The sequence below is a fragment of the Pomacea canaliculata genome, linkage group LG12 (assembly GCF_003073045.1).
Source record: "Pomacea canaliculata isolate SZHN2017 linkage group LG12, ASM307304v1, whole genome shotgun sequence".
Lineage (NCBI taxonomy): Eukaryota > Metazoa > Mollusca > Gastropoda > Architaenioglossa > Ampullariidae > Pomacea > Pomacea canaliculata.
The window spans coordinates 23,530,791-23,555,888 of record NC_037601.1 but is presented as its reverse complement, the minus strand read 5'-3'; the positions used below and the strand labels follow the sequence as shown (position 1 = coordinate 23,555,888).

The 25,098-nt window shown below is 36.8% G+C and overlaps 1 protein-coding gene across 1 annotated transcript in view; it reads right to left on the bottom strand.

Moving 5' to 3' along the window:
- Window positions 1-25,098, bottom strand: part of LOC112576819 (guanine nucleotide-binding protein G(s) subunit alpha) — a 68,710-nt gene that overhangs the window by 29,669 nt on the left and 13,943 nt on the right. The window contains exons 4-7 of the mRNA XM_025259577.1: window positions 17,493-17,612; window positions 9,835-9,932; window positions 4,945-5,073; window positions 2,431-2,610 (exon numbers count right to left, since the gene is read on the bottom strand). Coding sequence (XP_025115362.1) covers window positions 2,431-2,610; window positions 4,945-5,073; window positions 9,835-9,932; window positions 17,493-17,612 — 527 coding nt within the window. The remainder of the gene's footprint in view (window positions 1-2,430; window positions 2,611-4,944; window positions 5,074-9,834; window positions 9,933-17,492; window positions 17,613-25,098) is intronic.

Genomic DNA, 25,098 nt, shown 5'->3' with positions numbered 1-25,098 from the left:
TTTAATTTTAAATGGTTACCGTTGCACTAGACAAAAACTGCTACATGGTATTTGATACATTATTATTAGATTATTAAAAGTACACCTAGCCAAAGGAAAATCATCAGAGAACTGTTCTGAAGTCAAGAGTCTATGTTAAATGTAAATAAAAACAATCCCTTAAGATATCCCAGTGAAAAAGTGTATAATGAGAGATAAAATGTAGTTATTGTGACTAGTTGCTCAAGTTTGTCTGATGATCAGCTACAGTTTGCAAAATTTGATGAACATCGACTCATGCTAAAGTCATTCTTTGTAGTCTGCTTCATCTGCTAATATTGGGTTTCTAAACCTTACAATTCTCAGGTTGGCTTAGTACTTCTAGACCAGTGGTGGGGAACCTTCTTCTTTCCAAGGGCCATTTTGATGCTTATAATATCATTCATGGGCCGTACTAAATTATCTACTTCAAAATTAGCCTGCTCTTTTTGGTCAAACTAGTTTCGCCACAGTATGCTGATATTTTTGCAAGTGTACAATCTGCCTAGCACTGCTGTCCTCTGAGTCACCACAGTCCACCTTTTGATAATAAGGTCCACAAAAAACTATGCTCTGCCTCCATACAAATCATAGAGAAACAACTGTTTGGAGTCTGTAAAATATATGTTTATGATTAGAAAGTTCCTAGAGGAGACAGCATAGCCATAAAACTTTTTTCCCAATGTACATTTTTGTTTGTGGCTGTGCAGTGAAAGTACAGTGTGCATACATGCTACTCATTTATTGTATGAGTTGACGTGGTCTAAGAATGTTACCTGCATCTACAACTGACATCAGACCGGAAGGGGTCTACACTTGGCATGGGGTGAATGTCACCTACATGCATAATTCTCCTAATTTACCCAATAGGTTGCAGGCAGCCGATGAGACACAAGTGTCTGTGACATCATGTACTCATGTGTGTCCTGTCTACCCCATAGTGGATGTTCCTTGCTTGTCCCTCAAAATTTACATTATTATTATCCACTTAATATACATTTATGTTGTGATGAAAAATGCTTATGGATTTACTGAAATCTGCAATTGCCTTAGCAGGCCGGATGAAATGATTTATATACTGTTCTCCATCCCAGCTCTAGACCATACAAAATTTAATGCTTCTCTTAGCTGCTGGATCAAAAAAATATAAAAATTTGATCTTCCAAGGATTCTGATAAACTGTTCCGTCCAATAGGCATTGTTTACATGCTTATTGTGAGATAATAACTGGTTCTTTGGTGTGACGTAGCATGGTATTCACATGCGGAATCAACTAAGGCCAATGGTTGAATTGACTAAGGGCTATGGTCAACTCAGTAAATGGTTGAATTGACCAGTGACTCATCTGCTATGGAAGTGCTATGATCTGAGTATGGAAGTTTCAATCAAAAGTCCACAGTGTTCAACAGATATACAGCTAAAATAAATTACAAAAATATTGCATAAAAGACTTTTAAAATAAAAATTCACATTAAAGAGCCTTTTGTAAATAAATAAAAATGCTATACTTCATCATGTATTTTATTTTATTTTTTGTAATAGATTTGTTTAAATGAGCGTATAAACAAATCTGAAATGATCACAAAGTCTTGGGTGGAAGAGGAACTCACACTTTTGACAAATGAAATGCACAAACTCAATATTTTATGAGAAAAAGATGTAAAATTCAGGTAACGTTTACCTTTGTAGCTCTTTTTAGAATGAAAATCAATAATTATATTGGAAACTGATAGTTATCTCTGGCATGTTTCCCAGAAAACTACTTTTTGATAGAAGAAAGTATTCGACTGGGTGTTTAATTTATTTGAAACAGGTAGAAAATTCACTGCAAATTCCACTTTGAGGGGGTGCTGTATTTCTTCCCTTATTCTGTTACATATTCTGCATTCTATGGCTACAATCTAGTAGCCTGACATTAAAGTTCAGGTGAAAAAATGGCATGAAAAGCATGAAATGTAACATTTCTTTTCAAACAATTAACACAATAATTCAATGTTCTTATTAATAAGAGATAAGGAATTCAAATACTACTTACTTTTGCGTTGTCATTTTAGCTTTTAAATAATGGAAATTGATTTCAAAACTAGCAACCAAAAACTCTATCATTAAAGTGCGTAGCAGAGTAACAGAATAAAAATATTCAAACATATTAAAGGTAATAATTCATGGGTAAATTAATCTCTGATGGAAACAGTTTCTTTGCTTATTATACACAGTAGTAGCAGATGTGGTATGTACTTTGATCACATTAATATGCAAATAACATTAAGAAAGTCTGACCACTAAAGTAGATATTGCATGTGCTTCTCCTCATTGCTTTCCCTTAACTGGACATTTTTTTCCTGCTGCAGTGAAGAAATTCAGCCTTCACTGCACGATCTAGAAAATCTAGATGAAATGAAGAGTATTTACCTGTTGTTCCAGATGCTGCGAAACAGATCTAAAGATTCTCGTAGTCGGTTTTGACTGGGATCTTCTCGTAAAACCAGATTATAGCCACTGCAAGCAGTGACGAAGATTATGGCAGTCACATCATTAAAACACTGGATCCACTTCCTCCTCTCATCTCGCTGGCCACCAACATCAAACATGCTGTACAAAAAATCAGTAACAGGTATACAACCAACGACTCAAGTGGGTTTTTTCAAATTCAAAAGAATTAAAAAAAAGCTTAATTGCCAGTATGAGTCATCAAAAAGGGAACACTTTGAAAATGCCTAATTCCTCCCATTTTCTTTTAGTTATATATGAATTCTTTAACGTGTTTGAAGCACAGTGTTTGAACATTGTGCTTGGTTCCTATTTAGTTAATTAAATATCGGTGTCTGATTTGCCCAAAAGGGGTGGTGGTAGAGGTTTTTATGCCAAGCCAACTAAGGCTATATCACGGCACGGCAGTCAGCCCTGCCAATTTGCCCAAGGAAAAAATAAACTGACACAAGCACATTCACAGCAATGGACACAAACAACAACACTGATGACCTATCCAATATGAGTCAAAACAGTACATTCAGTCTACTGCTGCACCAAAGTGGTGTCAGAAAAGTCAACTTCAACTATAAGCCAGTACTATAATGGGATGAGAAGGATAGGAATGAGGATCGGAATACCAAGGCCAACAATTCTTAAAAAAAAAAAAAACCCCGAAAAACCTAGCAGTTTATCCTTGCTATATGCCTTGAACTTCTGTCCAGCAAATTTAGTGTTCACCAGGCTCTTACATGGAGTTAAAACAAGATGATATTGTTACTGGATGCTTAGGCACCAAATTGTCCAAGTTTTCACTTAATTTTCCTGGGCATCCAGTATGTTTATAAGCCCTGCATTTAATTTCCTGTGAAAAGACTGATCATCTGAGGCTCAGGGAATGCCATCCTACTAACCTCAAATAACTCTGGAAAACAACTGAAACAAATGTTTCTAAAGTATAGCTCATAGATTACTCTAAGATTAAAAAAAAAAAATCTTTCTAAAGGAACATTTGTCCACTGAACCTTTTCAACAGTTTTTTCCTCTATATTCTGTATTTCCTTTATACAGTAAAACCTCTTTATTAAGACCTTCCTGATTACAATCTCCTCTTAGTTACGACCCAAGCATTTTTAACTTTACAAATATCCTCTCTATTTCGACCACCTCCCCAAACCAACTTAAGACCAACAGTTTATGCTCTATTACAACTATTTTTTTGCTAAAGTTACAAGTTCAAAAAAAAATTAAGTGCTTGTTTCTGGCTGACCCTTACTATTTGGTGATTTCAACCCAAACCATATCGATTCAGTCATAGCTACCACCCAATTGACCCACATAAGGACCATATCATCCCAACATCATGCATGAAGAACTCAGGCACCGCATTTGGACTGATGAGACGCCAGTATTGAGGAAGCTACACGGCAGCCTGGAGGACCTGCGGCGCACAGCATCATTTGTGCAGGAGGCAGGCGTGTCCATTTGAGTGAACGACGAAGAAGAAGAAGAAGATCCCAACATCAAAAGTCGAATCCATCCAGGCCCGAAAAACAATATCACAGCACAGCCATGCATTCCTTGAGCAGGTTTAGCCACCAATCTTACTTAGTAATAATGGCCACTTGGCATCATATATGAGAGATATTGTATCATGTGGCCACTGGCACCACCACAATTTTACTCTCCTCGTTTACATCAAACATTACGCCCTTCCTTGCAGAACATAAGCTGTCAACCTGCCTAGTTAGGAAGGAGACATCAAGAGTACAAGCAGTTCAACATTCTGCCAAACTAACACTGCATTTGAATCAGCTTGACTTAAATGAAGTGACAGATCAAAAGATGGCAAAATTACTGCTGGAAGAATTATTGGACAAAAATCAACATATCTAAATCTAGGTGTCATGCTAGTCTGGTCAAAGAAGTAAACTTTTTTCAACACTATGATGTGTTTATCTGAAATCCAATACATTCTTATTCCTTTTATCAAAATAATAAATTTGGTGAAAATGGGTTAACAAATTTTCTGAGGCACTTTCCCTGTTTAACAAACCCTGCGGTACAGCTACATTTATCTAAAGGAGAAAATCCTATTCATACTTGGTGTCCACAGTAATGGACATGACTGCCTTCTATGCCATAGCAAGTGGCCTTTATTATGCAGCTACTATGGTTACATTGTTATGTTACATTATCACTTTACTTACTACAGCATCAGATTAATTGCCCTAAATACTGCACATTATAACCTGATGGAAATTAAATAAGTTTTCTAAAAGGGATTGGTGTTTAATACCAAGCCAGCAACTAAGGTTATAACATGGCAAGGCAGCCAGCCCTGTAAACAATGCCACATGCAGAGAGCTGAACCCAGGACAGCCAAACTTCACTGTATTGGTGTTCTGAACTAACTCAACATACTTTAACATATTACAGATCTAAATATGTACTTACTGAAAATTAACTTTGTCAACAGTAAACTTTGTTTCGAAAATGCCTGAGGTTAACACTCGACACCGCAGTATATCCTGCTCTGTTGGGGTGTAATCTGGTTGCTTGACTATGTGTACACGATCTAAAAAACTGAAAAAGAAGACAAATTTTCATAATATTTTCCTCTGTTACATGATAATCATATCAAAATATATACACATACTATATCAATGAGACCCACAAAATTTGATTTTTAATCTGCAATAAATCCTTCTTTCCAATCTAGATATCTCACTATATTTTGTGGGTAGAATTTAACACTGTTTACTATAGTTAATCCAAAGTGATTTTTTTTTCCTGGCAGAACAATAAGACAAAACAGGTCAAATACAGCTACATTTTAGAAATACCATTATTCAAATATTTAGCATATACTTAGTACACACTTTCAGTTGGTCAAAGCACAAGTCTGGGGGTAAGGCTATAGCATAGAAAGTTTAGTCTTGCAGCATCAAACAATAATTTCACAATAACAGTGGGTGAAGCATCTTAAAAGCGTGAAAATTTCACTGTAGCATAATGCACATCATTGTCTACAAAGTTTTCACATAATAAATTTTATTACAGAAACAAAGCCTTGGAGAGACAACATAGAAGTGTCCACAGTGGTATTTTTAGGGTTTCATTTGCCAATTCATATCCAATAGAACCTGAAAGAGGTCTTACCAGGGAAATCAACCAGTCTGCTTTTATTTCAGAAACCCCATTTTTCAACATCTACAAATTATATTCATTTATTTAAATATTGAAAAATAGAGCTTTTAAAACCACGACACAGTGCCTTGGTTGTGCTTACTCATTACACCATTGTTGGGCTCAGTTGAAGATTTATACAGAAGCTCAGGAAAATGAAATCAGTACATGTATACTGATAGACAAAAAGTGGCTCTCTTAAAATGCACATCACAATATAGGGTAAACAGGCAGTCTATTTTTTAATCTACTCAAAGGTCTTAATGAGGAGATTCTACTATAATTCTTTATAATGTCACAAAACAAGAAATAATGCTTTTATTAAAATGTCTTCCAGACAACACAAAAGAAAGAGAGGGAACAGTTCTCCCAGCTTTAACTGGTCTGACCACATATTTAATTACCTAAACAATAATGGTAATAACTGAATTTGTAGAACACATTTCCCATTGGAAGGTAAGCAAAATGCACTGTGCATAACAGACCGTCAATGCACTGTAACGAACCTACAGTTAACCAAGACAAGAAACACATCAAATGGATGAAAAATGTAGCAAACATGGACGAAGATGTTTGTGTTAAATGCCATGCCAGCAACTAGGGCTATATCACAGCAAACATGGACCAAGAAGGGGTACTGATAAGTATTGTATGTGCAGTTGTATGAAATTAGGTAAGTCTACTTAACAACTTGTTAAATTTGTTAAAAGTCTTCACAACTGTTAAATAGGGTTTATGGCTGGACTTAGCTTATGTCTAGTGCTTAGAGCTAGAAAACAGACCATGTCACTCCTCTCCTTTGCTTTTTGCACAGGCTACTCATTCATTTTCACATTCAAGATGTCTGTGGTGTTTCTTAAATTTCTGCTGTAGTCTCCTGCCCTATTTCTCTCAACTTCTCTTCCCCTACGTCCCAGCCAGACAACTCTGGTCTTTGTCTGATAACTGTATAACTATCTCTGTCACCAGAACATATGATCACAGAATTTTTAGTTACTGTGCAGCAAAACAGTGGAACACTTGCTATCCCCTTTCATGTCCGCCACCTACCCATTATTGAATCCTTTAAACATGCACTAAAAACACATCTCTTTTATGAGCATTACTCCTAACAGTCCATATGATTCTAGTCCAAAGTCCAACCACTTCTTTCTTTTTTTGTTATCTATTGACGAGTCTACCGACTCATCTTCCTCTGAAGATTTACAAAACTCTCAATCCTTACTGTTTGTTAACTGATTCCTCTCTGCATTTTCTATACCTATCTTTTATTAGGTATTAGTACTTTTGTTTATCCTTCCATCCTTCATAAGCTGTCCTTGTCTCGTTTTTGTAGCAAGAACTGAAAACATGTTCCTCCATAAGAGTGAGTATGCGCTATATGAACAATGCATCTATCATTATTATAATCATCATGAATAATGAGTACACACATACCTCCTGATGGAAGAGCACATGGTGTTTACGACATGCATACACACATGCATGCTTATACACACACAAAAAATAACTTAGTAAATTAGTCAGCTTAAATCCCATATGCTGGTGTCCAGCCAATCAAACACTCAAAGCATATTACATACATTAAAACAGTCAAAGCAACTGGTGGTGATGGGGAGGGAAAAGTGTCACAGTTGTGGCAAGTAGACATACTGGGAAAAATATTTTCTGATGTTCACAAGCAGGTAAATCACTGCATCTCTTCAGTTCATATGAATGAAAATGGTTTTCTCAAACAACCCAACCCTTCTTATTGAACTCCCCAAACTCAATGGCAGCAGTGGATAAAAGATGACATTGTCCTTAAAAGTGATTAAATTCTGAAATCTGTGCAGGGCTGGATGTCTCCTTGTATGTGGACACCTTCACTCTCTGCATCTGGGGGAGATCTCTTCCAAGCCTCAACGGCTATCATCAGTTAAACATTAGCACTGTACAGAGGTGGGTGACAAAATAGTTTCAAATTCTCTTCCATGATGTCAGCATACATCCACTTTTGGCAAACTATGACATTTCGAGACCCATCTACTTAGGGTAGTAGAGGATGTCAAATTTCTTGAGGTCATATTTAACTGTATAATCTTTTTTCCTCGCATCATGGCTTTGCATCTTTCTTGCATAAAAGCTCTGGATATTCTTCTTGCACTTGGCGATGCCAGCTTGTAGGGGTGGAAGGACTGCATGGTTTTACTTCATATGTGCTCTTTATGGCTTCTTCCTACGATTCCTGCCTCAACTACTCAATCCCACTCATTATCAGTGGCTTAGCATCTGTGTGGGATGCTGATGAACCACCTGTAACACACGTTTTCTTATGTCTGTTACTTAAAAGCTCACTCCAAAAATTTTACATACCATATTCTTCTATCCTCAGAATTCTACCCAGTATGCCATTCATGCCAAAGTAGCCTAGTTTTATAGGTGGCTTCTTTGGAGACCACATCCCACTCTCAATGGGCTGTACACTGTATTAATTTGTACTGCTTGCTTGACTGCTGTTATTTTGAATTTGACTAGTATGACTGCTCCTCAACTTTCTTGCCATGATATGACCTTCACTGCTGACATGGCATTTAACAAGCAGCTAGACAACATTTCTCCTCAGCTGCTAACTCATCTTTCACAGGGACAAAATTCTTGTTCAGGGCTTCTGCTAAGGCTAAATTCTTTGGGGTCCCAGGGACCCCTTCTTCAGATTTTTAAGGGGTCCCTGTTCTTCACCCAAATTTGAATGGGACCCCATCGATGAAAATTGAAGGGGTCCTCCGAACTTTTAATGCGTACTGTATGCAACTTTTTGTGTAAGCAGAAGCCCTGTTGTTGTACCATAAAACTACTTATAGGCCGATCAATTCCTATCGGTAGTTTTGACCTAATCTGCCTGCTAGCTAGAGGCTGCTCTTCTCACCTTTAAGTTGCCAGAGGCCCATTTAATCTTTAAAAAAATGGCTGCAATGCAGAATGGAATCAACATGTTCACACTCCATTGTCATGACCTTCTAGAGATGGTAGATCAGACCTGGGCAAGGGGCAGCCCGCCTCCTGTCTCTGACCGGCCCGCTCGCTGGTATATATACTATATATACAGTATTGGGTAAAACTGAGTTAACTATTTTAGTCCGGCCCTCTAAAACCATCCCAATTTCTCATGCGGCCCCTTGGGAAAATTAACTGCCCTCCCCTGTAGTAGATCTATTTGTCTTAAACCTCAAAACTTCCCAATTATGACCCTGTCTCACTTTTTAAAATTGTACACAGACTATTTCACACTTTACGAAAACCTTGTTGTTTACCACGATACATGTGTACTGACTGATTACTCTTACCTTGAATGTTACCGAGAATGACCAAGGGAAAGCGAAAATGACAAAGAAAACCATTATGATATGGTTTTTCAAAGCTTTATTTCAACATTTTACATTTAATTAAATTAACTTGAATTTAAAGGTGCTTGAATTCATGATTCCTAGAATGAAAGCAGACTGGCTGATCTCCTTACTGTGAACCCTCTCAGTTAAGACCTGATTTTTGCAGATTTTAGCGAGTCTTAATAAGGGGGTAACAGGATTCACTGTAACAGGATTTACAAGGGCTTTACAAGCAACACAGGACAGGAGGGAAAGAGACTGGATGACAAAGATGGACACATAATCACGCAGCCAGACATACATTCACATGCACAGTTAACAACGGCATGAACAAGAAAACAAAGACTATAGGGATTATAGGGAGGAAGTACAGTCAAATGATAAACCAGATTATAGTAGGTATTTTTGAAAGATATAGGTTTTGACCCCAGGCTGGAATAGATGCAGCATCCCAGGTCTATAGAAAGACAAAGGCAAATACTAGGACCAGAGAAAGAATAAGCTTTCTCCAGTTTGATATGCGAAACAGTGAAAAGCCAGACAGCATTAAGCAAACTAACCTGCTAAGATGGTAGGACAAGACAAGCAATCATTGTGGCAAGGTAGATGTGAACAACACAAAAGCAGAGTGTGAGGATCGCGAAATTCATAATTATCAATTAAAACTGGTCACAACATGTATCTGACTTTTTTCCCAAAGACAATTTTTAGGGCATAGATATCAGTTGCAATTCTTCAACTTTTATTGATCACCATGTCATGCATCAATTACAAGACAAAATGCACTTACTACTGCGCACAGTCAATGAGCTGATATTCATTGGATCTCTCAAAGCACTGCTGAACGCCTTTATCTTGCCATAATACCTCTGTGTGCTCATAAAACTCCTGTAAAATAAAGAAATGAAAGCGCACATTAAATGTTGTATCTTTTAAAAACTGGACAGACTTTCCATGCTTAGATGTCGCACCAAGATAAAAGATTCGTTTTAAGCTGTTAAACACATTGGTAACAAGACTCTGATATTCACAATGCCATTAAAGTATGCATATTTTCAAAAATTTAGTACAAAATATACTGAAATTTATAAGAACAAATCAAAATTTAAATTTTAATTCAAAATATCCAGAAATCAAGTGTTCCTGCCTGATGAAATACTTTCTTGTAAACCCAAATGAAATTATCTGTATCCAACAGCCTTTCAAAAATTATTTTTTCCCTTTTATTATCTATACCAGCTATGCAATTGTTATTTCTTAAAATTCTCCCAATAATCATCACATTCTAAAACTTTGGCGTCCTTCAACTCAGTCTGAATCAAGTTTTCAAGCTCACCAAGGGATTCCTAGTTTTTAGGTCTTTTAAAATTACAGATGTTGACATGAGCTGTCTTACTTCATCCCTTCTCATCACCATTTATTCAGAAAAAAAGAGATATCCAGAAAAAAAAAAAAAATCAAAATTAACATTTAACATTTTCCTGTTCATCGCAATAAAGCACAAACAGTTGGACACAACAAGCTTATTTCTATAAACACATGACTTCTAGAAATGGGTTGTTAATGAAGCTCAATCCATTGTGTAAAGAGACATTAATGAACAGGACCAGTCATTTCGACTACGGACATAACTCTCGGAGATATGTGTTTTGACCGAAACCTATATCGTTTTCCTGCCTGAGCTGAATCAGCCCTACTTTTACTATACTGACCCACATGAGACCACATCAGCTGAAAACAATAACGCTTTAGCTATGTCTACCATACGACTGAGTCAAATAGGTCATTACAATTGGCGCAGGTGGATGGTAGATGTAACTTGGGCAACATGGTCTGGATTACAATGACCGACGACCCAATGAACAAGCAGTCTCTTTAAAAATGTACGGAACTTATTTTATACTATTTCTGAAGAAAATCATAACATAGAGTTAATGGTCAGCCAAAGCAGTCTGTTTTAAAATGTACTTGATTAGGGCACATACTGTCAGCAAGGCTTCTGCTAACGCAAAAAATTGCGTACAGTACGCATTAAAAGTTCGAAGGACCCCTTCAATTTTCGTCAATGGGGTCCCAGGGGACCCCTTCAAATTTGGGCGAAGAACAGATACAAAATTGGATAACTGTAGTGTCTGACATCGTAGCCCAATCTATTGTCGTCTGCTACAAGGTGAGAGTAACTTCCCTTGCACTGAGTTTTTTTCCCTTACCGGGAAGAGTTCCATTAAACTATTTCCAAGATGTCGTTGACAGCGTGGTTAAAATCATCGTCTCAGAAACAGAAAGAAAGTGAGCACCCCAAGTACAGTGAGCATAAGCTCATCACAGATGCTTGCACAGACATCATGGCACAGAAATCTCGCCGTTTCTGACTAGACATTACAGTGCTTTGTGTGCCTGAGGGGCAGTTGAACAATGTAGTTGATTTGTTGATTTTTTTTCACATTGTAAAGGGACCCCTTGAAGTTAGCCTGCACAGGTCTATCAGTCCAGCCTTTCATGTTTGATGATGGCCTTTCTCGGGCCACAACAGCATCAACCACCCTCCAAAATACCTTGTAGGAAAGTTTTTGACAAGGTGTTTGTGATTGTGGCATCCATGCTTTGGTTTTATGTTGCTTTTATATTTTGATATTTGCTTTTCAATGCCTGGATTCTCCTCTTCGTATCAAGTCAAAGTTTTACATCTGTAGAGCAGGATTGGTACTACAAAGAGATTTGTACAGTTTGTACTTTGTAGTAAACTTGATGTTATGGCTGTGACAGATTACGTTCAGCTTAATGCTCTGCTGCTGTGGATATCAGCTGCAAATCGACCTTCCGCTGATGGAAATGACAGTGTGATGGACGTGAAGGATTTCATGCATGATGTTCTCCAAGATGATGTTGAACAGCTCAGGTAATGGGGGACGGGTGGCCATCCTTCATGTATGTCTACTGTAGTGCGAAAATAAGCTCCAGCAAGACTGCACTTGTTGAGCTTTGATGACTTGGACAAGGCCTTCTTAGATATTGAATTTTCACATCAGATGCCATAGCCCCTTGTGCCACAATCTATTGAAAGCCTTTTCAAACTATATAAAGTTGTGGATAGATAAATTTTAAAAGAGAGTGCTTGTTCGTTGGGTCCCTGGTGATTTAAAAATAAAACCATACTGCCCCAGTCAAATGTATCATACACCAGAGACAAATAGATCCCCACCATGACCACATTGTCCCCAATTAGTATGCATTGTCCCAACACCAAAAGTTAAATCGACCCAGTCCCAAAAGAAAAAAATCGATCACTGATGACACAAGTAGCTGTTTATGTCAAATACTGCCAAAAGAGCCATGAGCTGGGTGAACAAGTTCAGCTATCATCTCAATGAATAAACATGGCTGATTTGCAATACATATTCAGAGAAAAACAAATCTCAAAATGGTGCACAAATGTGATTTTCTAAATTTTCTAAATGCCTGTCATTATTTATTCTTTAATTTGGAGGTTCATATAAAATGCATATGCAGACATTCAGTTAACATTAAATCAATGTCATTGCTCAGGCATTCGTATAACCTGGGTCTGAGTCAATTGAACGCTAAGGTAACAATATAACTCGCAAGACAGTAGTTTCCTGGAATGTTCCCATTCATGATAAAACCACTAAATATTATCATATTCCCTTAAATGTTTTTGACTAAAGAAGCATGGGCCATCCCTCTTTATAGAAATTTAAGGTAGGTGGCTGCAGAGCAGTCTTGTTTTGATGTAGTTCATATTTAAAGAGTTTGCTCATGTCACTGTTATCAAAACATTTCTTTAATCGTTGATCTGATTAAAAAAAAATTTTTTTTAAAAAGATTTACAGCTTACCTTAAGTGTTGGGGTGATATGATCTTGTGTGGGATGATATGGCGGGGTTGATATTGCCAGGGAGATATGGATTTTGGTCAAAATGACTGACCCCCATTTATTGCTGTCTCTTTGTTTACCAGCGCACATTAGTTAATTGTTTCATTAATGACCTTTTGCAAATGTAATGTGTAAACAAAATTCTTGTGACCAACTATTAGACTTTTTGCAGAAATTATGTTTCAAAAATATAAATAGTTCACTTAACCCTCTAATGACCACTGAGGTCTACACGGACCCCAACCGAAGTTTCAATATTCATAAAAAGCAAACCATTTATCTCAACACAACATTTTGAAATTTCTTTACTTTTACAATTCATTGATGAACTCATCATGAATGATATAAAACTTTTAAATATTATAATATTTTAAATATTATAAACTTTTAAATATTATAATATTATTATTATTTTAAATATTATTAAAAATTGTAGCACAAATTAAATTTCTGTTGTTACCACTGATGGGTATGTATGGACCACAGGCATAAATGTCCTATGGTTAAAGATGAATTCCAAGAAATAAACAAAGAATCCAAATCTGATTCCCCTCTCCTTCTTATCGCTGTATCAAATTACTCATAGCATCCCGTTCGAACCTATTTTGGTGTCCATTTCCCGTCTTTCTTCAGTTGAGAAAATGTCTCATGTAGAGGTGGAACCTACAAAAGTTGCTTCCTTATTGTACAATGATTACAGTTGCAATTTGTGACATTATTATAAAATGGATGAACAAGGAGGGTGAACTAGTTTATGGCAAAAACTGGAAGAAGATGACTAATAATGAATTTGCGTGCTTGATGGGTATACTGATTTTGACTGGTGTCTGTAAAGCTCAGGATGAACGGATAGAAGTTGTGGAGCAAGATGCATGGGAGAGCCATTTTTCCAAATGTGATGCTCAAAGCAAGATTCGCGCAATTCAGGAGACTGCTATGGTTTGATGCTGCTGTTGAACGATGTCAAAGGCATCCCAATTAAAAGCTATTGCCCATCTCTGAAATATTTTATGTTTGGGTAGATAACTTGAAAGAAAGTTACGAACCCTCCATAAATATTTACTGCTGATGAACAATTATTTGTCTTTGTGGGCAGATGTTCTTTAAACAATACATTTCAAGAAAGCCAGGGAAATATGGTATAAAAATCTGGGTCTGCTATGACAGCACAACATCTTATGTTTTGAATTGCCAAGTACACAAGGGAAGAAGACCTGATCAACCAAAAGAACAGAACCAGGGTGAAAGAGCTGTGTTGAACACAATTGTCTGGGTTGGCAAATAATGGAAGTAACATAACAAGGGACAACTTCTTCACTAGCTTTGAGCTGGGGAGAAACTTCTTGCTAAGATGCTAATGTTGCTGAAGACCATTTGTAAAACCAGAAAAAAGATTCCACATGCTCTTACAGAAATGAAAGGGAGGTAAACAAATACTACACTCTTTGCTTTTCATGATCATGGGATGCTGGCTTCTTATTGCCCAAAGAAAGGGAAGGTAGTGGTTACTTTTAGCACTTCTTGTGACCAACTGGATGTTGCCAACACCACAGTAAAAAAAAAAAAAAGCCTCAGTTTTAGACTACAAGACAAAAGGTGCTATCAACACAATGGACCAACTGATTTTCTGCTACACTATGAAACGAAAAACACGATGGACTTCGGTAATTTTCTACAACATGGTGGATATCAGTGCCTTGAATGTCTACACTGTTTGGACTTTCCTAAACCCAGAGTGGCAATGTGGCAAATGTCTCAAACGTTCAATCTTCTTGATGAAACTAGGCGAGGAACTTGTAAGACTTGGAAAATCTATGGAAGAAGAATGTTTAGGGGAGAATAGAGAATACTATACAAGAGCTCCATTAACAGCTGCACAAAATACAACTCCATTGCCAAAAAAAAAAAAAAAAAAAAAGACAGGATTGCTTCCTTTGCCCAAGATCAAATGACAAGAAAATTAAAGACACTTGCTATTGTTGTGTGAGATTTTCATATGGAGCTCATGCAAAGCTTGTGACTTATGTGCTCAGCAGTAATCAGATTATTTTCTCAGTCTGAATAATCTTGACTTTTATGACAATAGTGGAATGTAGGCCTAATAAAAACAATATAATTTCAGGTTTTTTTTTCAGAATTAGGAAGAAAAGTCTGATCAAATCTGGCAATAGAGACTCTTTTTATCCTTTTGTAACGAACAAACGAACGAATTTTTATTGAATAAACCTTTTGGTTTGTTTCATGGGGGTTAGAAAATTATAGAAAAAAAAGCATCAGCAATATTCTTATTCTCATATCTTTGGAAACCCCAAATTTCTTACCCATAGGTAAGTATCGGTACAATTTGAGAATTGAACATCCTAAAAAAAAACGTTTCTTGTAATATCTCCAAGTTTCCATAAACATTTTAATAGCTGGCAGGATCTGATTTTGGCCTTAGCTGCAAGGTCATCGACAGCTATGGAAAGGGAGAGCTTAGTTGTGAAACAAAGACCTAGATACTTATACATGTTAACAACCTCCATCCTTTCTTTACCATAATACCAACATTCTTTGATGCTAGAAATCCGCCTTTCCTGAACATGATAACCTTGGTTTTTCCAAGGTTCACATTCATGCCAAAACGTTCAGCATAATTTTTTTAAATGTCAAGCTGCTTTTGGAGACCAGCAACAGAATATGATGCAAGTACAACATCATCAGCAAAGAGCAGTAAGAGTATCTGTATTATATCTGGAACCAGTTGGATGCCATGAATACCGTTCTGACACATCTACAGCTAAATGATTTACAAAGAACGTAAAGAGAATAATACAACCCTGCCTTACTCCGGTCAGACAATTAAAATACTCTGTGCATTCGTTATTACATCTTATACAGGCTTTGATATTCTGGTACATACTTCGCAAAATGGTAAGCATCTTGCCTCCAACTCCCAGGTTACATAAAACATGCCACAGTTTGTTTCTATTAACCATATCGAATGCCTTTCTAAAATCCACGAAACATACATACATCTTACCCGATCTTTTGAGTAAATAGCGTTGTATGATAGCATACAGTATAAAGATATTATCTGTAGTGGAATGACCTTCCCTAAAACCACTCTGTTCCTCAGCTATCTTACCATTTTCCTCTGCCCATCTTGTTAGTCTCAGGTTCAGTATATATGCAAACATTTTACTTACTGTACTAATTAGTGATATCCCTCTATAATTGTCCGGGCAATCTCGGTTCCCGGTTTTAAATAATGGGACGATTGTCGCGCCACTCCAGGCTTTAGGGTATTCCCTGTTGTCAAAAATTTTGTTAAATAAAGTCACTAGGTACCTTAGTATATGGTCCCGACAGGCTTTTAACATTTCTGCAAGTATTCCATCAGGCCCCAGGACCTTATTTTTATTTACTTTTAGATGATTTATAGCTTTCATCATTTCTTCTGTGGTTATTGGATGATCTAGGTCATCAATCCCTGCTGGGCATATTTCACTTTCCTGGTCCTCATTATCCCACCTACCATCTACTATGTCACCTTGAAAAACATTTTTAAAGTATTCATACCACGTTCTGTTGTCTATTGTACATTCAGGGTTAGACTGTCTGCAGATTGCTTTTGCTTCTTTCCAAAAAGCTTGTGAATTATCAGTGTTGGTGGACAGCTTTTCCAACAGATCCTTTTTAAACTGCTTTCGTTTGCTTTGCATTAGGTTTTGATACCTATGCCTGGTTTCTACATATTTTTGTCTGTCGTTAGAGTTAGCTGTACGTCGAAATTTCCTGACACCTTCTCGTTTCACGTTTGGCTTGTATACACTCTAAATCAAACCACCTACTCTTCCTTTGCACTGTCCAAATTTTCTGCATCATACGATGGGCAGCGTTTAGAAGGCCAGCTTTAAAAAGTTCTATTGACTGTTCTACAGAGACGTGCAGCATATCGAAAGTGTCACTTAATTTCTTGCCTGCTTTTTCGTTTTTTATGTTGGACATCTTTTTGTAACATTACTATGTTTTGTCACTGAAATTGGTTCTACATGTTAGTTACAATGATATTTGTGTTTACATAAAATAGGTATTGCATTTTCCAGTGTGTGCATTTTCATGGTGAAAATGAATGGCAAAAATGGTATGGGGTCCACAGACTTTGTAGTTAAGGCTATAAAAATTCCACGGCCATTAGAGAGTTAAAAGAGCACTGATAACTCCCACTATATGTATTTGTTATTTTTTCTTTTCTTGTTGATCAAGAAAGAAACTTACCTTTAAACTGTGTTTTTTCCTTGTCATGATCTACTCTTTTCCTGATGCTCAAATCCTAAACTTCTGTCTTACCTACCCTTGTACAGATCTATGAAGTCATGGTTCGTGGAATGAAAGGTGACTGGTTGATCTCTTGAGTAAGACTTGATTTAGATGGATTATAGCAAATCTTAATAAGGTCTTACTGTATCATGAATCTAAAAATGTTATAATGCTTTTTTGCCCCAAAAAACAAAACAAAACAAAAAACAACAACAAAAAAAACAAAAAACAAAAAAACAACCACTACTTACCGGTGGATAGTCAAAGTCTGCTTGACTGGCAACATCTTGTATATAGTCCACTCGGAACTGGTTATCAGGCTTCTCTAAAGCCACTGGTGGGTTTATGGTACTCATGGCTCCTGTTATTGTCTGCACACATTAGAACAGAATGCTAGTGTCTTTGAAAGCTGCTGAAATGTCACTAGCGAATTAATGTCACCATACCCGCAATCTTAATTCCTCACACTGTCTCACTGAAAAGTATATAGCTACTCCTGCAAAGAACTTCTTGGATAATAAAGGCCACCACCTAACCAGAATCCTGCAGAAAACCCAATCACAATATTAGTGCACCTTTTCAAACTCCATGACCTCTGACAATAGAAGCCAAAAATACAACTCTACTCTATTTCCTTCTCAGATTTGAATACTGAGCATGTGTATCCGCAAGGATGGTTGGTTGTTCAATAAGCTGCATATCCATGTAGTGCGTACAACCAGGATTTGGTTGTTTGAGTCTTATGTCACGTCAGCAACTAAGGCTATATCATGGCAAAAGGTTATATAACAATGAAAAAGTGCAAAACATGATCCCCAGGTGATACAATAACATCACTAAAAATATAAACTAATATAAGGAAAAAGGGTAAGTAATATATTAAAAAGGGTGTTGTGACCTTAAAGGATGCTATTAAACCAGAACCTTAAACAAGAACCTAAAAAAAAGCCCCAAACCTTAAATCCAATGGTAAAGCCCCACCATCTTCAAAATGAAAAAATGCCTCCAATGGGATGGACCTTAACAAGAAAAACAAAGAGCCTGCTGTAAGACATTGCTGGCAGATACTCTGGATACCAGGACAAGTAATTCAAACATTTATAACAGTAAAGTGTCGCTGGCATTTGGGAAAACTGGTGGCGGCTCATAAAAAAAAAAAGGTATGGCACAAGTGTGTCCCATCCCAAGTCTACTAAATACTACCTCCTCCCCACTAAGAAAACAGCATGGAGGTGGGCATTCAGAAAGACAGGAAGAATGACATGTAACTTATTCTGGCCCAGAATTCTGAACATAGGCCATGAACACAGGAAGATTCAGTGACTGAAATCGACCTGAAGACTGCCACCTGGCCTTGGTAGCCTGGCCCACTTGAACATTGCCTAAGAGTGAATACAAGCAAGAATCTCATTTTTGTAGAATAATATGCATTGCTGAATGTAGATTTTATAAAAAAAAAAAAATATGTAATTTTAAATCAATAGGAGTGCTCTGGCTTGGCACAGTGAACAGACTACTGAACTGCAGCTGGCATTGTAAACAAATCTGTCCTGTCCTCTTACAAGATTTTAAGAGCAAACAGTAACTGCTGCCCTTAACAGTTGAATAATTTTTGTGAAAGTTACTTCATCTTGGGTTTAAGCCCAATAGAATTTCTGGTCTTTTGTAAACATTTTTTTTTTTTTTTTAGTGAAACAGGTCCACATGGGTTGATATTATGCACTCCTGGAAAGTTTTGAGCAGAAAAACTAAAAAGAAAAAAAAAATTTCATTTTCCCCCCAATTTTTAACTTAATTCTAGCATTAGTCAACACAAGCTAGTGTTGATTACATGAGGATGTATTGTCAGGTTTCAGCACAGTTGTTCTTCTCACCTACACCTAGAAACAAGCTCAAAGCAAGCAATTTGGTTCAACTGATTTGGGGATGATTTTTTTTCTGCATGTCGTCCTTTAATGGCAAAACTTTGTAGAGTTTGGTATGAGACCTGGTAAGAACTTTTTTGGTTGTATTGTTCGTCATGCTGTTTTAAACTGAAAATCACTCAATTAACTGAGGAAATTAAACATTCATGTAAACAACTATTAGATGTATCCTTATTACACTATGAAACGTTAATAATTGCATGTTTATCAATTGTTAACATTAAAAAAAAAAATTTGCGACACTTCTTGAACTAATATTCATCAATCCTGTTTAATACAGATTAATTAGAAGAAAATAGCAAAAAATGTGCCATGCTAATAGAATTATGGTCTTAAAAAAGCTATTTCTAAATTAGAATAAATTGTTTGTGTCTAAAATCAGTTAATTTAATAACATAAACTAGAACAAAAACTGATGATACCGAGACTGAATATTTTGGGTCTATTCTGCACAAATGGCTGTTATCTTCACAATAACAAATTAACATGAATTTTAAAACAACCTCTTCTGTCAAATTTTTAGGTACACAAGAAAACACAAAGAAATAAAGCAAGAGACTAACAAAAAAAAAATAGGTCCCATAATTTTGGGACATTAGCAATAATTCTGAGGATTTTCCATGATAAAGCTAAAGCATAATGATTAACAGGTGAACAACAGAATACAGAGCAAAACAAAATAATCTCAATCAAGATACAGTCAAATCTCCCTACTATGCCACCCCGCTACTATGCCACTCTCGGTATTATGCCACTTTTGCTCGGTCCCGACTATAAATTCAATGTAAAAAAAAATTTACTATGCCACCCCTACTCTCGCTACTATGCCACTTTTGTGTGACTGTTAAAAGACACAAGTTGTGAAATTCCGCGCAGTGCTCGATTATTATACTGTACGGTAGTGTGGGACATCGCAGTTAGGTGGATGGAACCTAGCACGCACACAGGGAGGGTGGAGGCTGGCAATGTGGGGGGTGGTTGTCGCTTGCCGGATGACAGCCACGTGACAGAGGGAAGGTGTGAGGGGGTCGACTAGCGACAGGATGCAGGTGCGCGGATGTGGTTGGGAGGGGTGGAGGATGAAGAGGTGAGGGGGAGAATGAGAGGAGACAGCTAGCGAAGCCGACGATTCTTGAGAGCTTTGGACCAGACCTGGGCAAAGGCCTCCTGTCTCTGACCGGCCCGCCCGCCAGTATATATACTATACATATTGGGTAAAACTGAGTTAACTATATTAGTCCGGCCCTCTAAAACTATCCCAATTTCTCATGCGGCCCCTTGGGAAAATTAATTGCCCACCCCTGCTTTGGACTGACGGGTAACTTGAACAAATAAAGCCGTTTTTACGAACCCTCCGTATTATGCCACTCTCGCTACTATGCCACTTTTGCTCGGTCCCGGTAGGTGGCATAGTAGGGAGATTTGACTGTATAGATAAAATACACAGATCCCTTTCTTTATCAGCGATATATTCTCCTTTTGTTACTAGTATCTCCACCAGCAGTCAGAATTGAGTATCCTCTGGGTGAATTTTTTCGTTAAAATTATAATTTTTTCTTCCGTCTCATTCCATTCTCCTCTTCTGATAAGCTAAGCCCATTTAATCTGAAATGTTTTTACTTTTCAATGAGCTTAGATGAGCAGGTTATTTTTGTGGTTGTTGTTTTTTTGACATTATAAGACTAGCGACTGATAATGTTTTGATGAGAGTTATCACAGTTGTTCTACCACATTCTGCACCTTGTCCAGCATATTGCGCTGTCCATTCAGTTTTGTCCTATCTTTTGACATGACCTGCTTTACTGTGTACCATGTTAACTAACATACTTTTTGGGGTCATTTCCCACACATCCAACAAAAGCCCTTTTCATGTGTCAATGAATTCCCCTGATCAGTAAATTTTTTTTTTAAAGTCGACACCTTGCTTCAGAACACTACTCCCTCTTGGATGTTGACAAGTCACTGTTGCAAGTGCTAATGGTTCACCAACTTTCTGCTGCAAAACATAAAGCTTGCTAGTGGAAAAAATTTGATCAATTTGAAAGCTCTCTGAATTATATCATTGAAAATACCCTTAAAATGTGCATCAGTTCCATATTTATATAGAGCTTCACTGACTCTCAAACTCCATGACTTCAGCAAAATTTTGTAGGAATCTTGAGAGGCTACATCTTATAATTATTATTATAATCTCACGGGGGCAAGCTTTTTTTTTTAATGAAAGCAGTGCCCATTCACCTTCCATCGCTGCATTGCCTACCTCAACACTGTAAAGGGCCAACTATCCATTCCGAATCCCAGTCAGCAGGCAGGAAGTACACTACAAATGTGTCAAACTGGTTACATGCCTCCAGCCTGGGATGCTAGTGGTCAAACCACTTAGCTATCAGACTTCCCCAATCTCTTAAAAAATGTTCAATGCTACTTCATTTATGTCACTATTATTCAAGCATTTTGCATATTCCATTTGTTTGCAACATGGACAGAAAATGTTTTGAAAATTTATGCTTTATAACCTCTTTAAAAGCAAACTTTATGATCACAGGTTTAACCCATTCACTTACCCTCTTTAGTCCAGATTTCAAAGGCAAAGCAGAATAACACATTTTATATTTTAATGTTTATTAATACAATGAAATCTCTTTATTAAAACCTTCCCTACTACAACCCCACTTAAGTTACAACCCAAAACGTTTTCACTGATGTATTTATGTCAGAATAATCTCTATATGACTACCTCCTCAACCCCACTTAAGACTGACAGCTTATGCAGTATTTTTTTCTGCCTACCATTTACCTATATCACATAAAATTACATACACTTTAAAAGAGACTACATGTTCATTGGATCACTGGTCATTGCAATCTAAACCATGTCACTCCAGTTATATCTACCACCCACCTGAGCTGAATCAACACCACAATGACTATATCGTCCAACAATGACAGTTGAATTGATTCAGGCCTAAAAAAATTAACAGATCTCCGATGATAGGGGTAGCTATTGACATCTAATATTACCATGTTCAAACAACTTCAGCCACCATCTTAACAAAAATGGCTGCTTGACAATACACATTCAGAGAACAAATCCGTTATGGTGCATGTGATTTTCTCTTAAATCACTGGGTTTAAAAAAGTTGTCATCTTTATTCTTTAAAGGTTCTTATTAAATGTATATGCAGACTTAATAGAAAACAGGTGTAACTGCTAAGGACATTTATTTAGCCTTGGCTGATTCTACTTATGGGGTTGGGACAATGTAATCTTATGTGGGATGGTATGGTCATGGCAGGGTCAATTCAACTCAGGCAGGGCTTTATGAGCTTTATTTTAACATTTAAAGAAATGAAGATGAATTTTATGGGTGTTACCTCACCATTTACAGGTCTTTGAAGTCATGGTTCCTGGAATGAAAGTAAACCGGTTGATCTCCCTACTATAATCCCTCACTATTATGATTTTGGGGAGATTTTAGTGAGTCTTAATTAACTGTATTTTGTAACCAAATGTACCTTGAGTAATCCAATTTCTCCACTGGTTCACGGAGTATGAATAGTCTGTTTTCAAAGCAATAATCAACGAAGATGTTACTTTGAAGATGTGTACTAAAAGATGTGAATCCCTGCAATAAACCTTGTCATAGTTCTTAACTTCCAAATAAAGCATTTAGCCTATACAGTCTCTTGCCAAAACAAATGTTTTACTAAAACTTGACGCGGTTTAGAAACAGCAAAGTACAGTAAAACCTCTATATTAAAACTTTCTAAAATCAACCAAAATCAGATCTTAATAGGAAGATTCCTAAGGATATCAGTCAGCTTTTATTCTATGAACCATCACCTCAAAGACCGGCACATGGGAAGGTAAGACTGAAGTTTAGGTTTTTTGAGCATCAGAGCATGATCAACTAAATGATAGCAATGAAAAAAAAAATAAAAAAACAAGACAGTAAAGTTTCTTTCTTGATTAACAGGGAAAGAAAAAAATAATAATAAATGCAGTGGAAGTTACCAGTTTTCATCTTCAAGATTTGTGTGCATGAATGTGAACATTATTTCATCTTATCTGAAAGTAAATCTCTTGAGGATTTTTGTGGCCTTGGTAATTTGATCAATTCTCTTTAAAAAAAATTATTTAGCTTATATCCATTTATTAACATGAAACACTACAGTAGATCATAATACTCCCACTGTCTCCGTTTATTATCTATTCATTATGAACACATCACCCTTTTCTCATTTGTCATCTACAGTTTCTTTACTACATATGCAAATTAATGTTGAGACTTTTCATCTAGTTTTTCTTATATTATTGAGTATTTTGAATAGTGGCTGATAGTGTAGGACTGCAAGAATGGATGGTTCATTTTATATGCATTCTGGAAGTCCCCTGTGCTGCTGCTCACTGCTTTAACAGGTTTTGCCCATGCTCAACAATGCCGCACATCATAATTAAAGGATTGCATGGCAGACGATTTGCCTTTTTCGCATGAGAATTGACTTGTGCTTCAGCCTAGTGTCTATGCCCCCACCTGATTTACCACTGAACCGAGTACATGATGGCACTTGGCAGTCAACAAACTAAGACTAACTCTATCGTGCCGTAGAGGACACCGGTGTGAGTTCACCGCGGCTTATCAGGCTTGCGGGTCACCCACCGGTGGGAGATGCATTGTTGTATTTTTGTAAGACATGTACAACGCGTAAATAAGCGAATAAACAAGGGAGAAAACACGGGAACCTTCAGGACTTGTTCCTCCAACGATTGCTTCCCTTTAAAGGCTGAATAATTCAACCAATCATGTGTTACCTCGCGTTTTCTGCAGTGTATAGTTTGTTTACACGTGAGCGCCATATTGAAATTTTTGCGGGTCGCTCGATTTGACGTGGATTTGTACTCAAACAACAGAAAATGTGAAGAAAACAGTGAGTAATATTAAATTCTAATGTATATTCTAATAAAATATGATCTTTTTTGGTACTTTATGCTTGTATATATCATGTAAAAAATTTTCTTTAATTTCTGACGTGTGACATTCCGATCGGCTTGTGAAATCTAAACATTTACTATCTTTCATGTGAGCTTACTACAAGAAATCAGAGCCTATAATTCTTGAAATTAACACCACGCAAATGTGTTTAAAATGCTCTTTTAAACGGCGTATCACATATGTTTGTCTTTTTTGTAGTTTAACAGATATAAATTTTTTAACACGTGTGAAAATTAGGCACTCGGTGCTCCATAGTGATTTTTTTTTTGCGCCGCTCTGTAGCTTCTTAGCGTACCGATAATAATATTATTAAATGCATCAATCTGATTTTTTTTGGACAAGAACAATGTTTAATCATTTCAAGTTTATATACAGTTATCAAAGTGTGATTCCTGGAAGTGTAACTTGTGCTAGCATGATATATTCTGTGCATCCCTGTGTGAAAATTTTTTGAAAATTCAATTACACCTACCTTATTTGCTTTGGATTACCAAAAATTGACTATTCATGCAGGATTCACGTAGGAATATTTTTGTTTTACTAAGTTCAATCTCTTATTATCATTTAAAATTTTTTTTCTATTTCTTATAGTTATTTTTTAATGATTTTTTGAAAGCGGTGGATTTCCATGCGGACTGGTAATGTGACCTAGTAGAAAAGCCTTCCGGCACGATAGAGCTAAAGGATTACCTTGAACAACCCCACTCCATTTACAGCAAAATGACAAAACTCACTGAACTGGTGAAATAAAACTGAAATTATCGCTGTATCATTGTGTAATGGAGACCTGCCTATAAAACAAAACAATAAAGGACATCCACCAAGAGGGTTTCGCGACTATTAGACATTACAGAGCACAAGAATAAAGGAAGAGGGCTTTGTATATTTGTTAGCAACTGGGCCAAGGAGTTTACTATACATGAAACAACTAACACTATG